General features: G+C 42.6%; 1 protein-coding gene across 1 annotated transcript in view; it reads right to left on the bottom strand.

The window, feature by feature from the left end:
• ccdc88ab (coiled-coil domain containing 88Ab) overlaps positions 1-19,416 on the bottom strand; it is a 61,520-nt gene that overhangs the window by 41,182 nt on the left and 922 nt on the right. Inside the window, exon 3 of the mRNA XM_069658230.1 lies at positions 8,377-8,485. Coding sequence (XP_069514331.1) covers positions 8,377-8,485 — 109 coding nt within the window. The remainder of the gene's footprint in view (positions 1-8,376; positions 8,486-19,416) is intronic.

The following is a 19,416-nucleotide window of genomic DNA, read 5'->3' as shown; positions in this document are numbered from 1 at the left end:
AAGCACAAGTTCCGCTACCGACGCAGCTTTAACAGGAGGCTAATTGTACTACTACGTGTGAGTGTGTGTGTGTGTGTGTGTGTGTGTGTGTGTGTGTGTGTGTGTGTGTGTGTGTGTGTGTGTGTGTGAGAGAGTGTGTGCGTGCTTGCAAATCCTGCCTGAACCCTGAAAGCCTGAATCACACCCATTCTGCAGACATGGAGTGTTACCATAGAAACGAGGAGATGGGTTTATTCTCCCCATGCTAGCCAGTCTGACACACATGGTACAGTACATGTTCAAACACACATGCACACACACACACATACAAGCCCTCTCCTGGGTATGGCATTGCGGACTTCCCTCCTGCTGAAAAACTGCAGAGATTATGAACTTGAAAAGGTTATTACCAGCAACAAAAGGAAGGAGCATGCTTCCTCTTCCTCCCACAAATAACACACACACACACTCACACACTGAAAGCACTTAACACCAGATCACAATACATCTCCATGAACTGAATCAATGCAGAGAAAGCTTCCCCCGCTGTTCATCACTGTAATAGACGCATAAAGACACAAAAGGGGTTTGCGCACTGCAGTTCAAGGAGCAAAGCAGCATCCCTCCTCTCCAGTAGCGTATCGGATGGATAACTAAAGGCTTTCCTCTCCTTTTTTTCTTCCTCGTTTCAGACACGAGCCCTTTTTACATTGTGGTTCCGCCTTAGTGCCGTAACGAAGCCCTGGCGTCATGCAGCCATTGCCATTTTACATTGGACAAAGCAACGCCGGCGTAAAGCCTAATGTGTCTTTTTACATAGCGTTCCGAGGTTGCGGAAGCAAAACGTGCGCGAGGTGTAAACAACCAGCGCCTGCTTCAAATACACACACATGGCGCCGTTCCGCCCTGCAGGCTCCGCTGTCTACACAGACGCCTTTTCCCCTCAGTTATTACCTACGATGCCGGCTCAGAGGTGGACAACCCCACCATTGCGCCTCCGCGCGTTTTACATAGAAGACGGAACGTAACAGAGGCGTAATAGTCCCGCCTTGAGCTGGCAGTGTAAAAGGGCTACAGTCAGGGAATATGGGAAATAACAATGATTCAAAGGATGATGGTCTGGGGATACAAGCAGCAGGTGAAGGGTTGATCAACAATGAAAATGTGTATATCGCAAGACAACTTTGGATGTTTCTAGACATTTAGGCAAGGACGAAAAATGACAGTGTTAAATCCACATCACATCAACATCCTCATCATTGTTTAACTGCCTGCAGGAACACTAATAGATCAAACAAATTTAGTCTCATATATTTACTTTATCGTCCTCTGGAAGCCTCGGGTGAAATAGGGCACTGTACTTGTTGAACTACTAATTAATTAGATTTCACAAGGAAAATTCAACAGTTGCTCTTGGCTCGACAGTTAAACCCGCTGAAAAGAAGAGCAGTCGGGGTCTACTGTCGGCCAGATGGACAGATCATCTCTTAACATGAGGAGGAGGAGAGAACGAGCCATTAGCAGCCCGTTTCTTTTGTTCTCTGGCGTTATCTATCAGCTAGAGTGCTTTTTACAACACAGCCCTGAGGCTGAACGAGTGGTACGGTGGATCATGCTGCTCGTCTCAAAAGGTGGAGGCAGGTGGGCTGGGGAAGCCTGACCCCTCCTAACCAGACCCAATGATAACCTCAGGGCTCTGCTTCACACTGGCTGGAGAGTTCACACAATCACACACACGTTGTTTTATGCACTTAAGTCAATGCGATTGTAGCTCCATCAATTCTTTTTATTTTCTCCCAATGATCAGTGAGTCCTGCATCCACAACCCACATGCTCTAGTTCAGTGCTGGAAAACAAGAACAAAGCACCGAGCTTCCCCTTAATACAGCAACTCAGCTAGTGCCTCAAAATAGCTCCCTTTTAGCATATGGGAACCTACTCCACACTAGAACTGCCACAAATTCCCCATCACAAGCACAAGTGTAAAATCACACGTACAGTCCCGCTGTGTTATTTTGGTAAATCACCGCTCGGTTCCTTCTCAGGGCTGTCATTATATGATGTTATTGGTAAGTGGTTCTGGGTGTAAAAGGGAACACCCCTTAACATGAAGATCTGGAAAGCTCAAAAACAGTGGGAATGCCTGTGTACAAATATGTCCTAGAATGTTAGCGGCTAACTAGAAAGCCGGCAGCAATGAATGACACTTGGATGATGTTCACTACAATGCTTCCTTTTGTTGTCTGTGATCAGAACAACAAAGTATGACAGCACAGAAATAAGAACATGAAAGATATGCATGTGACAGCAGAATAATACAATAAGTTTTTTCACAATAATCAATTTCTCTTGAATGGAATACTTGAATGGTCTTCTAAATCTAACAAGAAACATGTTAACAGAGTAACTTTAGCAGCACGCACAGTAATCAAATGGCTAAATGATAGTCCTTATTATTATAGACTCAGGTATTTGATTAGGGACATAAGTAATGATGTCTGGCTGTAATAGCATTAGCATTTGTACCTACTCAAAACAGAGCACAGGAATCACTTTAGAAACAAGTTTATTTCACGGCTTGTCTAACAGATCAACCTTCAGATTTTAAATATATGACCTAACTCAGCTCCATCAAGAGATGTCTGACTGCCTACCGCCCATGTGATGTGTTAGCATCCTAGCTAGTTAGCTAGCTGCTACAACACAATCAACAGGATATTCAGATGAGAGTGTGTAGCATGTGAGTCTGCATGACAACACACATTTAGCCTGCAGCTACGAGCACATGCCCTAATAAACTGATTTGGTCGAGACTGATGCGGAAAGGAGCAAAAAGACAAAGAGTCACTGGGGAATACCAGAATGAAAAAATATATATTTTGACCAAGTTCCAATAGAAGGAAATAGAAATAACTGTGGTCATATGGTTTGAGGCAAAAACACAAGGGTGGAAATTCCTCCCGAAGAGGTCAAAAACAAAAACAACCATCTATAGCTACATGATGTTGCAGCTGATTAAGTGCCCATGTTACTGGGCCAGAGTGAGGCTAGACTCACAGAGCATCTTTGAGAAGCTTTAGGTCAACAAGGTAAAAAAAAACCTTATGCCCCAAAGCAGGCAATTTGTCTTCTTCATCCTAGGAAATGCTTAACTAGGAATACCATTTGCAAAAAGTGGCAAGTGAGTATAAAAGCATGTTCATGTCAGTAATTAAACATGTGTGAAAAAGAGCAAATGAAGGAGAAGGCTGGTCTAAATGTAACCTACAGATGACAAATGAACACTTAAGGAAGTTCTGATAACATAATCTTTATTATCTTTTCACAGAGCCTAGCCTTGGAAAGCTTTGGGGCCAGGCCTGCCCAGCATGAATGGTGGCCTCTGTTACCCTCTAAAAACAGTCAAAACAGAGCTCCTAGCATTTACGCCACACCCCAAACCAAAGCAGTGGCAAAGAGAGGACAAAACTGCTCTTATTCCAAAGATGATGTCTGGCTTTTTCAAGGATCGAGCAGAGAAAACTGTTACCTTTAGCCACATTTGCCTGCAATAAACACAAATACCCATTTTTCTCATTAAATGAGTAGCCTTGTCACAAATGGCACCAGATGCTCTCTAAAACCTGATTTTCATAAACCAGGGATTCACTAAGCAAGCTTTAAGAAACACCAAATGAAGCACAAAGAATGTAGTTCAGCAGGCCGAGGCACCGTAATACACTCCGCTAAGGAATGCCAAACCAAGGCCACTAAATTAAAAAGAGGCCCAGCATATATTTGGACTGACCGCCAGAGAAATGAAACCCTCGGTGGACTAAAGATTGACCAAGTCATCAGAGAAGTTAATATCCTACTCGGAACACAGAAATACAGTAATTGCTAGCATGAAAGTCGACCCTCGCTGACACTTAGGAAATATGGTACTGTCATCATGTCTGCTTTTATGCAACAATAAAAATACACTTAAAAGACAAACACACACACGCTTACAGCTGCTCAACCTTGATCTGTTCAGCAGATTCTGAAGTCTGAAGCCGCCGGTCTAGACATTGACCTCCTCCTACACAATCCACTGTACCAGAACAATAACGGAGGATTTGAACACACACACACACACGCCAACACGCCAGCCCAGGAGAGCTCATGCTTTGAAATGAAAAACCATAATTATTGAATTTCTTCTCTTGTACCGATTGACATTTCACACGCTCTGCACAAATTCAATCTCTACACTTCTCCCATGTGGAAGATGACACACACACACACACACTCATGCTGCTTGGGTTACATCTCATGCACAGGGGGATGGGGCAGGAAGGAGTAGTGGAAAAGCAGAGACAGCGGGGGATGGGGGAGGAGAGAGGACCTCAATTGTTGGCCCCTGATGGTTCAAAAAGGTTAATGAATTAGCCATCTCTTGACACCAGAGGATTCTTTGGCGAGTCAGCAAGTGCTCCAATGCAATAAAGTCCCCCCCCCTCCGCTCTTTCTCCCAGACACCAGTGCTGCACAGGTGTTAAAATGTAAATGCACTTATTTTTCAGTGTGTGAATTCTGCTTACGTTGCATTACCTCCAGGTTTTTCCTCTTATACGACAATGAAGAAAACACACTGTACATTAACATGCAGTGATGTCCTTCCCAAGTGAGTGGTTTCTAACCAATTCTGATCTCACATTACTAAGACAATTTAATTTGAAGAGTCTTAGGAGAGATCAATTTATTGAATCACAGGAAGCAACCAACCAAACAAGGCTCACGTCCAGTCCTCTTTCAAAGTGCTGAGTAGTACAGTAGATTGAAAACCTGCTAAGTGCATTAGCCTCCGACCTAGACTGCACTGCCTTTCTCCATGTGGCTCTTGAAATCTGAAACCTGTGACAAAACAACCACAAGGAAAAGGAGAGCACCACAAAAGCAAATATCAAAGCCTAATTCCCTCCTCATAATCACAATAAGACCCGGCTCCTTTTGACTTTTAATGTTAAGTGTAAAGCTCTTTTTATGTGCAGCTCCTCCCATTTTCAACAGCACACCAGAAAAAGAGACAGTGATCTTGCATTAACACGAGTCAGTGTTTAAATACAAAGCATTCACCCTCTTGACACTAAGATGTTCTTTTTTTAGTGATGCAATTATTGCAAGCTTATCATCAAAAAGCCTCCTCACTGATTGTCTGCCACCAGTTGATCAAAGAGTAGAGGATTAAAATAAAATGCATGAAAGATCTGAGATAATTCAAAGAGTTGTTTCTTTATCCCTTTTTGTCATCCAACCCCAAACCCTTTGGTATGAAGTACCAACAGCCCCATGTAAACAGGACGACTCAAACCACACTAAGATGCTGTTGTCTAAAAAAAACCTTAACTATGTCAATTTCAACAGGCAGGTCCATCTCATTACCAGCTCACATCTTGGCTGTCAGGGGCTGGTTAACTCTCTGAAAGGCCATCAAGAGGGCAGACGGACACACAGCAAGGACAGCAGGGAACTAAGCAGGGATTGTAGCCCGTAGGTGGTCTCTGTGAGGCAAAGCCTGAAGACACAAGTGGCTGAACAAAGGTATGACCAGGAGGTCAACAGAGTGATGCAGGGGCAAACAAAAGATTAACGAAACACAGTAGACGAACAACGGTTTCACTGTTGACTGACATCGTCCTCCCACAGCTATATTACCCTACAGTACGTGTTCAATGCCCACAAAACAAATAAATGCTACAATTCTTAGCCTGTTTTGAGGTCTCAAAACAACTGCCGTTTAGTAACACAGCTTCATCATGTTGATCGAATAGGTATGGAAACCTTCTGGTTGCATTCTTATGTCCATGTATTGAACCTTCTAGCCCTGAATCAACTATAAGACAACTTTTTCAAAACGTGATGAAATTTGCTGAGCTTCACTTCCTTCCACAGGGACTAAAAATGGAATTGAAAGTAAACAGGAAATCATGCAGATGGACTCGATTTTTTAATGGTTTAACAGAGTTCACCATGCTAAAATCATGTCCATTGCAAAAAAAGACAATTTTGGGTGTGTTGAATTGAATAATACATGCTGCCTCCAGGGTGATAAAGACGCAGGGTTTGTCCTCTCGCTAACAAAGCCACCAAGACGCCCCAAGCTAATGTCCTTAACCCTTCCCGTCATCTCATCATCCACAGACTCTACTGGTCACTACTTAACCTCAACAGTCACTGACCTAACCACTGATTCTGACACAGATTATTCTGCTTGCCATTTGAGGAGGCCTAGTGGAGCTTTTGTGGGGCTTATAACATCAAAGTCCACACAATAGGCTGACTGTTTAAATAAGATGACTGGGGAGGGATTAACAGGATGTTTAGAACCGAGGCAAACCAGATCAAACAAAGTCATTAACCAATCAGTGGCAGTCTTTAACTTGACTTCTGGGGCAAAATTTCAGATGGAACGCTAAACATGGAAAGAGCAGATTTATAAACAATCTAAGTAGGAAAAGACAACCTTTAAAACTGTCCAGTCTTATTCCAAATAACAGAGAAAATGTAATAAGATCCAGTAAAAGTAGGCCTTAAAATTACATATTTTCCATTTCATTCATTATATAAATGATACACATGATAAGTAAGGTCCTTTAAACAGCCTTTGCGCAGCCATAGCCCCTGGGGATTTGGGTCACAGTCCTAAATCTGATGTGTGGGAAATCTGTGTCTCTGTCTGTGCGACTGCTTGGCCCTGATAACATTCCTTAACTCACTGCATTGTCGCAACAGCATGCTGGGTCACACTCAATTCCTTCCCATTATCATAAACTCAGCTGAGACTCTGTTGCAGCAATGTAGTGAATCATATTCTCTCTGGACTGTTTCAATTCGTTCAGCTCCCGAGTTTCACAATTTGCATTACAGTTAAACAGTTAAGAGCTGAGACTGCATTTGAATAATACTGCACAGTTTTAGGGAAGCTAGACAGTTGATTGTGACTACCATGTTTGTACTTATTTATTCTGCAATCATGTTGTTGTGTGGAACAGATAAAGGAACATGGGCTAACTAGGCTAGACAGGCTGTGGTTTAGCCATCTTCCCAGGACTTGCAGGGGTAACTTTGACGGTTCAGAGAATCAGGTATGGTCAGGGAGCAAAGAAATTGGGTTCACTAATAAGCCAAAAAGAAACCACACAAATTTGCACTCAGCCTTACAGATGAGATGGATTATAGATTAGGATTACACTGACTATTGGCGCTTGCCTCAGATATGAACTGCAAACCCTTGTCCAAGTTGTTTGACACGGGCAAATCACCCATGTAGCGTGCAACATGTGCATACTGCAAAGTGGTCAAGAGATGGTCAAGGAAGTGTGTGTACCACAATTTTATTTGCTAATCGTACATCAACGCATCTTTCCACCTGCTTTTTATGGCTTTCCGCGTGTGATCCGATCACTAAACATGCTCTTAATGCTTCTTTTGAAAGGTGTGAGGCTCACTTTCTGATGTTTTCAAGGAGCCTACATCCTACTCATCTTACTCCCTCACACTTCCTCTTTTTTTGGCTCATCATATTAATAGGAAGTCTAGATCATTTCCTTTGACTTGAAGTAATGCTTAACTGAGACTGTAAATTAATGCATCTCAGGGTTTGATGAATTTATGCCAACTGCTAAGAAGTAAACACAGACTGAACATGAGATAAGACTTCCCTACATGTGACTTGGCTTCAGCCACCTTCACAGCTCTCTGACTAAAGCTTCCAAATCTGTCCTGTAGGAATTAAAGCAATGCTGTAAGCTGCTTTCTGTGGGGTCGGTCTCTGGGGACACCTGAGACAAACTGAAGCTGATCAGGATCAACATTCAAATGAAAAGGGAAAAGTAAATGGAGTGAATGATTCATCAGTGTGAGACTAACAAGCAGATCTGTGGCCTTGTGCATTTCATATTCCTCAAGTCTCTGCATATTTACAGAGCCCTCTCTGACATCTGGACGGGAGTCATGATACCACATCACAGGAAGTCACACACATACACATCTGCAAATACATCTCTGTTTATACTGCCAAGTCTTCATGTGGCATGTGCGTGTGTGGACGCATTCAGTTCTGCGTTTGTGTGAGTGAGAGCTGTTTGTCTGACTCCTTTTTTTTTTACTGTAACCTAAGGGGAAAAAGCAACTGTTTGAATGCAGACCACCCCGACTAAGGCCAGGGAAACATGGGAACAGAGTGTACCTCTTTACTAAGCGTACTTAGTTGCAGGCTGAGCGACACATGATGTGTTCGTACATGTTATTCATCCGGATTTTGACCCGTATCAGTAGATCCATTTCCCATTCATTACACTGTTGAGCAACCTTCAACTACTGATGCGCAAAAGAGGAACAAGGGATTGCTGACTTTGCAGACAAACGAAATCTTACCTGATAGTAGGCTTTAATCTGCCTGATGATAATGGAGAGGTTCTGGATGCGCAGTGTGGGGTCATTGTTCACTTTCTTGTTGGTCCTCTGCACTGTGGCCTTGGGATTTCTGTGGGGAAAAAATGTCATTCATTCATTTAATAACTCTTCTAGGCATGCGTCTCTTGGTTGTTTCTGTGTTTCAGTTTGACACCATGTTGCCATGTGTGAAGAAATGGATGTGTGTTTGGCTAAAGACATTAACAGCATAGTGACAATGGACCCTTGTTGAAGTAGGGTCAGTACCATATCCATGTCAAAGAAAACTGCCATATCCATGTCAACCAAAAAGCTTGTGGCACCACTGTTTCAGACACTGATTAAAAGATCTTTGTGAAGCATTTTCAGGTTACATTGCCAAAGATAAATCATTATACGAGACCCTCTGTGGACTGTAATTGAAACTATTGAGGCTGGTGGTTAATGGTTAGCATCGTTAACAATTATCTGAGCTTAAATATGATGTGAAGTATTCCAACATTTCCCTGCCCTTCAACCATGACCACAATATCTTTTTTATCCAAGTCAAAGAAGTATCATGGTGCTTGCATAATAGAGAACCTGTGTGTTTATCTGGCGGTGTGTTTCCCAAGGAACATTAAAAGAAGCAAGCGCAACGACTGATGTTATCACGGGTGTCAACATGTTTTAGTGAGGCTCACAGACATTCCACAAACTCACACAGCAACACCTCCCCAGCCGCTGTTATCTACAAACCCACCATTTGCATATCTATGGAAATTGTCTTTATAATACCAAAACTCATTTCACCTGAAATGCCTTTTAAATGTAATTTACTGACAAGATTGGCGATGTAACTAATTGATGCAAAACGATGAGCTTCCTGGCAACTTGTGTCTGTTTTTGTGTCTCTTTGGAATGCTTGACATCCCAACTATCTGCCAGGCATGTTGACAGTGCTCTTCAGCAACCCCTGCATTTATCAGCTAATTACTTTCCTATGTGTGAACTGTATGTGCAGGCTTCTTAACTACTACCTTTGACAGCCTAAGCAGTATTGATTAAAAGCTTGTTGAAATGGCAGTTCTTTAAGGAAAAGTTAAACACGCTTTTACTATGCAAGACCTGCAGGATTAGTGTGATATCGACTGATCCCCTGTCGTTAATTCCTCCTCTCTACACTACCCACTTCACAGATGTGGTGACAAAGCAGAAACACTACAGCTGATATGATTTCACCAAGTAGGAGAGAGGCACTTTGAAACCCTTAGACCATGACCCTCATTTCTGTCTTAGCCTCACTGATGAACTTCAAACTAAGCCTATCCTGGAGCGGCAATAATGTTTTATCTCCCAGGGTTGATGGTTTAACACTGGCGGCACATGGGAGAGACTTCCTTTGCATCTGTATTAGAATGGTTCTACAAATCTACTGCTGGTTTTATAGAGACTGACTGTTCCCTTGCTGAAAAAATACTACACCATAAAGGCCCTATTTATCCATCAGTTGAGGGAAATAACATTTTCGCAGAAGTGAAACAGTATGTGCATTTCAATGTTCATACTAAAAATAATTTGAAATTTGCTCTGGCAGGAAGCATGTTTTGACAGTGTCATCCTTTGTCTACCAAGCATGGAGCACAAGAGGGAAAAGTAGTAAAACATCCCCCACCCCCTTCCTAAAAAAAAAACTCCTGTAATTAATTCATGATACATCAGTCATGGGATTGTCTGGGAAAACAACACTCCTCATGTACTTGAGATATTTAGAGCCTTAAATCAACTCTGTTTAACAGCAGCTCTCTTTTCATAATATGCACTTCAGACTTCAAAGCATGTACATAGCATGACCTATATATGAGGGTCAACGTTTGCTGAGCATGGGGGGAGGAGGAGAGTCCTGGTTGCTTATGAATGTATGCATGCATGCAGTGTGTAGCACATGTGAAGTCATGCATGTGTCTGCATCTGTGCTCTTGAATGGCACAGCCCCTTCTGCGTCTGTAAAGGGCCAACGGTTTAATAAAGATTAATCCTGAAGTATCATAAAGACAGTAAAGATTCCAGATTTATGTGTATCATCTGTCTTGTTCTGTTGGAGAGAGGAGGTCAAAGGTGAAGGATCTCTCAAGGACTAGATGAATGCAGTCACAGGGGACTTCTAGTGGAATGGCATCTTTCTAATCACTACACCACGCTGCTGAACTGTGTCTACTAAAACTGATTAATCATGCATCTATTTTATTTTCCAAATGTGCTCAACGGATGACATATTTATTAACTTTAAAATAATATCTAGCACATTACTTATGGTACACAAAGAAAAAGGCAGAATCCCTGTCTCTAAATTAGCAGACTTCAGCGTGGATGTGTTAATTAGTCCTTTGATCAAACTCCGCTTGACACACACGCGCACACACATAATCATGCTAATCGGAAGGACAGAGGGTTCTTTTTAATACTGGTCTAAATGAACAGCCACGTGACCTCCCACCCCCCCCCTCCACAGACATTCAGCCCCTTTTGAGGTCCATAGTAGGGGGTCTATTTAACCCGTTAATTAAAAAGCACAGAGGAGGCTGTAATCCTGTCAGGGCGAGGACGGTGATACGGTGAATGAGGGGTGTGTGTGTGTGTGAGAAAGAGGCTGAAGTAGAGAAAAACAGCGAAGACAGGGTTCATCCCATTCACACATTCCATCATCATCACAGTCAGCCAAGAACATGGCGGCCAAAATAGCATGACCAAGACAACACCACACAATCCACCCCTAGTTTCTTCGGCTCTCTCTCTGATGCCCCCGTGAGAGCATGCGACTGGCGGACTCCCCCTGTGGATTAGCGGGCGAGTAAATACAGCGACTTAAAAAGGCAACTGGGGTGAAAAGTCCCCCTTATTGACTCCTTCCATGTTCCTGCTGATATGGTAAACCTAAGACTTTAAACAAATGGATTAGGCAGGCTATACACAGGCAGAGAGCCAGCTAAACAGCCAGCAAGGCAGACAGCTAGCTAGCAAGCTAGCCAGACGGCCAGTCAATAAGCCGGTCCGTCGGTGCCGTCGATAGCCACTGCAGCCTTATGAAGCGCCTGGGGCCGCTGGGCGTTCTCCTCCCATCTCCTGCCTTTGATTGGCTGGGTAAGTTGGGGAGTAGTGGTAACCTATATATGACAGGCTACATTACAGTCAGCATGGGCAGCCAGGCAGGCACATGCTCATGTACACACACACACACACACACACGAGAAGGAAAAGGCTAAATGCACACACACAAAGAGAAAATGCTGGCTACATTTGGCCACGTGTTTGGCATAGAGCTTATGAGCTGCACTGTCCAAACACAGCAGGGGAGTGTGTGTTTTTGCCAGTGTGTGTGTGTGTGAGTGTGTATGTGTCACACTCAGGAAGCCAAACAGCTAACAGTAATACAAATCTTGGGGATGAGCACTTATTAGCAGTCTGGCTAGGGTTAACAGTTCAGTTCAGGAACATTCTGTTGGTCAGTGTCTGAAACATTTCAATACATCTCATTCCCAACTAGAGCAGCACGGACAGAAATAGTCATCACCTCACAACAAACTGGAACAATATGCAGTCAAGGTTGCAAAAATGCCCACGATTCACACAGTGTGTCCGAACACACCTCAGTACATCCACTTCTCTCATCTACCAAAACAAAAGCCCTTAAAAAGATTGACATGCCTTCAAGGAAAGGAACCAGCCAAAGATTTCATTGTGAAGTTTCCCATTAGCTAACAGATCAATAGGGGATGAGACTGGAAAAACAAATTACTGAATGATAATTCAACCAGACAATGGTGCGTACATGGCAAAAGTAATTCAGGAGAGTAACTATTAATTTAGCTCTGTAAATAACATTATGAGATCTAGTGAAAACAGCCTTAATACTAGCAGGATAACTTTGTTTAAATATTTGCCTGACAGTTGCCATACTTGGAATTCTGCCTTGATCTTGTTAACATGAAATCTTGTTATGCTGGATTACATTTTAACACACTGACCGCGTTTCTAAATGGAAGCTTGTGAGTGCAGTAAGTAGTGATGGGGACAAATACTCGAGTACACGCTGTGATGTCATTATTCGAGTAACGTTACACTACTTGCGCACCTGCGCATGCGTTGTTTTCGGCTAAAGTAGTTACATGCACCATGTCAGCCGTCACCAGGAAAAGCTATGTCTGGAAGTTCTTTTACAACATGCTGTGCAAGATATGTGGTGTTAAACTTGTATATCATAGAAATACTAGTTCGATGCTTAACCACATGCGTTTAAAGCACAAGGAGAAGCCAGCGGAGACAGACAGTCAAAATGTCTTGCATCACATCATTTGCTAGCCCTGTTAGCACACATTGATGTGACGTGATGATACCAGAGCAGAGAGGATTATCTATCAAGCTATCAACGGACATGGTGACTGGAGATATGCTCCCATTAAGTGTTGTGGAAGGAGAAGGCTTCCGTGAGCTGACGGTGTTTGTTGAGCTGGAGTACAAGCCGCCACCACCACGCCGGACAACAGCTACGAGAGTGTTAAGAGTTAAGCAACACAGAACAGAAGTCCATGCAGTCCGCTACTGCTGTGACGTTTGACAACGGAATTTTACAACATTAATTGAGGGGTCTGTTAAGGTTCTTCGATGCATTTGAAATTGCACTTGCTTTCCATTGTTGGGATATTATTTACATGAATGTAAAAGCGTTAGACAGTAATGTTCTCTTACAGACATAAAGCCTACTATTTCCGGCCGGCAAGTCCGTGTCCAACGTATGTTATTTTTTTAACGGTAAAAAATAAAAATATAATTTGCCAGTACTCGATTACACGTTCATGAGGTAATTAGATTACTCGAATGAGATTACTGGAAATGCCCATCCCTAACAGTAAGTGCATTGTTTATGAGCAGAGCACACAACAAATGCTATGTTTTAAATATATTGGATACACACCATGATGTTACAAAACATAAACAAAAAATGTTAAGCATTGCAGGTATTTCAATGTTTTACATTTGCCATCCTGCAAACCTAATGCTTTAGATAAATGCATCTTATTTTCTCACCCCCACCTTTCTCCCACCACGGGAACTGTAGTAAACAAGCAGACCAGTAAAAATCCACCATTGGTATGTGGTTCTCATCACCCTATTTCCTTGTCTAGGACTTGTTTCTCTCCTGTCTTTGTCTCTCTGTTTCCACAGGGCCTCTTCCCATTCCTCTCCTCTGCTACTGTATCCATAGGGACTGCTGCTAAACTCACTCCTGCCAAACTGCATGTGATCTGATGTATTGCCTAACAGGACTACTAGACCATGAATCACTGAAGCAAAATTCAATGTCTCACAAATGGCAAAGTAAATCAAACTATATTTCTTCAGTTTGACAACCTAATCATGCTATAACTTGGTAGAATTGTTCCTATACAGATACCAGTTATCGGTATCGGCCTACAGTACAGCCTAAAATGTGGTATCTGCTATCGGCAAGTACGTCAGTCTATGTTACAACCATAACTGATTAGCAACCAAAAAAAATCAACTGGTTTGAGGTGAATTATCATGTGACAATAACAAATAACAACAGTGCAGTGGTAGCAGAGAGTGTTATGTGAGTCAAAGCTAGCAAACTCTCTGCAATCAGTGTTTCTCCAACAATATGAGGTATATGGTATCAATAGGTACTCCCTATTGGCCAATACTACAGTCTGGGTATCAAAATGGGTTAGGGTTAGGGTTAGGGTTAGGGTCAGGGCCAGACAGGATCTTATGTTTTTTAAAGTAATGTGTGCTTATCATCAAAGAAGCTTTGCCCAGTCGGAGTAGATTTCACCCCACCATAGCCACGCAACTCTGTCATCATCGGCACTGCACCTGCAAGTACCGAGATGCTAATGATGGCTCGCACTGTTGCCGTTGTCCGTCTCCGCCTGTCCATCTCTCCATGTTTTATGAGCGGAAGCAAAGGCTGCAAGTTTATATAAGTTCTCCTGGCAACAAGAGAACATATATGTAGTTAACATAATAGCCTCTTCAATACGCCATTACTAATTTTTTAATTATTTATTTATTTGGCATATTTTCCCACCAGACAATTTGGCCGTTGATATACTTCTCTGCCAGACAACTACACGTGATACCGGCTAACGTAAACCCTGGTGCAACCTATGGCAACCACTTTAGCAATGCACAAGCCAGCTGTAACTGTCATCGTAATTTTTGTAAACTCACGACTGACTGCTAACTCTAACGTTAATACTAGCCTAATTACTACATTTCAAGCAAGCTAAGATTAAACAAGTTGCCACTAAACGATGGCAGAGACGTGTTTTGTTTTCGCAAAGACAGAGGGGGCGGTTGGAAATGTGCACAGTGGGCGGGGACTATGCAGATTCAGAAAGTATCAGACAATTAATCATTTCAAGCAGAGAATGTTATGTCTTAAAACATGACTGGAGCTTGTCTCTAAGAGAAATGTATCCTTGATCACCGATTAATTCTGTTGCACTGTCAATTCTCAATGATAAGCTGCTGTTAATGAAACTCAAAACTTCCTCCAGATGTTTCAAAGCAAAAGTCTTACAGACAACAGAAGGCCTTGTGCCCCCTGAGCCACTGAAGGGCCTGTAACATGAAACAGATGGGGGAAGTGTTGAGTTTGCATTAGTAACAGCAACAGACATTTGCCAGAAAACAGAGGCAAATCAGACAAATTAGATTGACTATAATCAAATATAAAGCAGGAGGTCATTCCAAGTAAACACCTGTTTGTGACAACATCCAAGATAAAAAAAAAAGCCTGTTTCAGTCTTAAAATAAAAACTGTATATGAGTCAAAACTACTTAAGGATTTATAGTATTGGAAATCTTCTTGAAATACTGTTAAGCGGTCAGTAAAACACAATGTCAAATGATTCTTAGCTTCAATTTGTTTTTAGAAAAATGAAATGCTGTACAATTGGCCGTAAATGTAAATGTTATCTTTTCCATTTGACAACATGCTGAATATGCCGGAGCCCAGATAATCCAACTAGTCCTAAAAATGAACCACTGTGAATCAGATTGACTTTGACTTTCAAGGGCAGAGAAAATAAGAGCTAACCTGAGTCTAAAATCCTAAAATGGTCCCTGTAGGTTTTACCATGTCCTCGGATGTGGGATTTTGAGTGCCTCACATTAACACAGCCTTGTTAAAGTTTTGTCCTTTCAAGGTCACAGCTGCCGTTTCCTGTCTGACTCGATATACATCCTCCTGCTAGATAGTCACACTGAGCGTGGCATGACACAAAGACGAATATGAGAGATGCCAGATTAATCCTACACTTTCATGTGAAAGGCTGAAGACAGTCCAGGCAGCAGCAGTGGCAGAACCAAACAGACTGACAACCCAGCAGCAGCTCTGCTTGCTCCTTTCTCTAGTCCAGCTGGAATCCCAACTATGTCTGCTGTAACGAACGCTAGCGTGAGCCAACAAAGGCTTCAACATGCTGCTCAAAAGAAAACAGAGGAGGGAAAGAGGAGCAGGAGAGGTGAGGCATGGGCAGAAAAGAAGTCACAGAGATGAAGAAGAAAAATATTCCAGCAGGAGGGAAAGGGCATGAGGAACAGAAGCAGTAGGTGTCGAGACATGAGGGAAACGAGGACGGAGAGAGAGGATAAATGAGTTGATAGAGAGGGATGAGAGAAAAACAGGATGAGGAATGTATCAGCTGCAGATTCATTTTTTGGATCTACTTATCCATTAATTATTGCAGCTCTAGTCAAACCAAATGAACACGCCAACAGACCGAGCAAGCAAAATAATCCACTGCTTGTATCAAGGGCTTAAATTTGTCATGCTTCCCAAACATGTCGCAGTCCTAAACATTTCCAAAACAGTTGAAAAAGATTTATTTCAAATAAAAATAAAACCTTTTTCGGAGCTGATAAATGTTTTCTCCTTTCTAGATCCTGCCTGTAAGAATAAAACATTGCCAGATGGTTGTCTAACCTCAGAATATTCTACTGTTGCATCAGAGCCATTAAATGAACATGAACATAATAAAGCCTCCATGTTTAAGTTTAACATGAAAGAGAGAGAGTCAATTGATGCATCTGATAATCTACAACAAAAGACCCACATAGTCCAGGATCTACACGTCTTTCACCGTCGACCCTTTAAACCTTCACTCTTCTCCCAAGCTCATTGGTCGAGTTCTGAGTGTGTTTGCAGGGTGTGTCGAAAAGCCAATTCTGGCATGAAAGGAAGTGATGACAGGCATAGTGAGGACTACATCCTGTGCATATGAGCCTAGACAGTGGATTTACTGAAAAGTGGCCTTCAGACTGAGAGAAATAAAAGCTTCAGCTTCAGTATTTATAGATCCATATCCCCTGACTCATAGTTTTACAGCTGTATGACAGACAACCACCGGCAGGTTATCTGCAGAAAAAACAGGAGTTGAAAATGCTTCAGGTCACCTTCTCATGATTTATACTCTCATCCTGATGCGTGCAGCCATTCAGACAGATTTACAGACATGCACAGATCTGTCTGAATACTTACAGCATCAGAAAAATTAGCCTGCAAAACAGCATTCTTTAAACGCTTCACCTCTTTATGCTACTCTTATTTCAACCACAGCAGTTTTTAAAGGAACTTTCAGGGTTAAAGTTGGGACTTTTTAAAAAACACAATACAAGTAATTTCACCATTTAACATGGCAAATGTTAATGTAAAAATCAAGCAAGGGACATGAAATCTGTCCCGAGTACTGAAAGTGTCAGTCTCGTCCACATAGCTCTGTCTCAGCAGCCCGCAGAGGACAGACCGCCCAGTCCAGGCCAACGAGCCGGCACGGGTCTGCAGTATTGGCAGCAAATCTGAGAATTCAACTGGACGGTTGTCACCATGACAAAAATATAATTGGCTCCCTCTTGCTGAGCGGGAAACTAATTGGTTTGACAGCACGGAGGAGGGCAATCTAATTGGCTAGGTAATGTCAGTCACAAGAGGGCAAGGGGGGGAGGGGACATGGTGCCATCTGGGTGTCAGCAAACCGTTAGATAATCCTGGTGTCTCTCTTCTTCTTCTCTCCCATGCTGACCTGATGATGACAACTGCTGCCAGCCTGTCTGTCATGTCTGTGCTAAGGCCATACAGAGACATTCACACAGCATACACTACAACAGCTGACATTACCAGTAAAAATGTACAAAGCTCAAGTTTCTTCAGACGGAGTACTGTAAGTGAGTTTGTGTGTGGAGCTTTGGAGTTGGACATTTTCTTCAGTGCCGGTGTTATCAAAGCTTTGGTTCTTTGAAAGTGTAAAAGTGTACTGGCTTGAGGCAAACACCAGCAGACACCTTTTAGCATGTCTGGATCAATTGCAAGCAGCGCACTGCCAAATACTGCAATATATTTCACGCTGTCTGAACAGTGGCGTAAGTAGAAATGTATAAGTGAGGCCTTTTGTGGGAGCCCAAGAATAGGACTGAAAATAATCCTTGTTAATTAGAGGCATTAATCAAAATAGTGATGTAGAGGGGGAAGGACCTGCAGTAAACACTCCTGTTCTTCTTACAGTCAACACACAGATTCAAATGTGAATTAAAACTCATGTTAAGTCTCTGTTTGGTACCATGTTGAACCTCCTGTAATAGCTGCATAGTCTAGAAGAATGATAAGTTGTAACATAGCATATTTCTATTCTATGACACAGTCTATTTTAGTGTTGGTAAAGCAGGAGAGGCAGACAAAGAGCAGTCTCACCGACATAACATCTGACCAATACTGTAGGCCTTCTGTGTGGGAGGGTGGCTGGGCAAGACGACTACCAACAGCTGCCTCAGTCTAAAACAAAATGCACAGAAGAAAACACCCCAGATACACATACTCCCACACAGACACAAGAGCCCTGCAGAAACGTCCACACACACACACAATCTAAAACACACAGGGCTGACTGTGACTGGCAATCCCCGACATCCTGTCAGGCGATCTCTAAGCCATTTCATTTCAGATCAACGTTGGCTCTTCTCTGCAGGAGCACTCAACTAGCCACAGAAAGTCCCCGTCCAGCTCATTCCATTTATTTGCAGACAGAATTTTTACTGAGTAGCTCGTTAAACATCTCAGTCTCTGCAAACTGGGGCTCGACTTCTCCTTGTGCATGCAACCCTCTGGCTCATTCTTTATACATCTTCCCTGTCATTTTTAAGGATTTTGGCAACTCATTTTCAGTCTCGCTCAATCTTCCAATCCTTTCCTCTTACATCCGCCTGGTTGCTTTTCAGTATTCAGTGTCCCATAGGGGAAAATGCTCTAAAAATACTGCTGAATTGTACATCGTTTTGCAGAGGCTGTATGTGGGAGATCAACCGGCAATGGCCTTCCTAAACACTTTTCAGTTTTGACTCCTTTGATAGTGTGGATACATCCTTGAGGAGGAGGAGGGGGAGGGAAACAAGCATGGGAAATAGAGGTGGAAGTGGTAGCTGAAAGGTAGCAGCTTAGTAGGGTGATGCAGCAGGAGATCAGAGTGGTAGGAAGAGGACACCAAACAGAGACAGGAAACAGTGACTAGGGATTAAATAGCTCCTCATGCAACAGAGATACAGATGAATCCTTTTTAGAATAACTGAGTACTGAGGTACACACAGAAATACAGAGATATGCTTTTGCAGAACACACACCTCCTCTTGTTTCAAATCTAACCTCAGAATAAGAGAGCTACTACAGTTGCCCCATGACAGTGGAACACATTATAATCTCTTGGTTGAGTGCTGCTCTGCAGGCGTAAAAGGAGGAGTAAATGCTGACAGTGTAGAATGTGGCATTAATGGAAAATATAAGAAATTGCCCTGCTAGCGGGAAGTAGCAGCTTATGCCAGACAAAGGAGTTGGAAAGCTGTCTACTGTCATGCTATACGTCAAGAGGAGACTGGAAAGATTTGACTCCAAATGCCTCATCTTCTCCAGAATCCATTGTTCTATCACTATCCAAGCATCCACTTCCCCTTTAATTCAATAAAAACATAGTAATG

Source organism: Semicossyphus pulcher, unplaced genomic scaffold, assembly GCF_022749685.1.
Source record: "Semicossyphus pulcher isolate SPU_LCO1_2020_fin unplaced genomic scaffold, fSemPul1.0.p SCAF_12, whole genome shotgun sequence".
Classification (NCBI taxonomy): domain Eukaryota; kingdom Metazoa; phylum Chordata; class Actinopteri; order Labriformes; family Labridae; genus Semicossyphus; species Semicossyphus pulcher.
The sequence above is the reverse complement of the archived record's forward strand: the minus strand, read 5'-3'. Positions and strand labels throughout refer to the sequence as shown.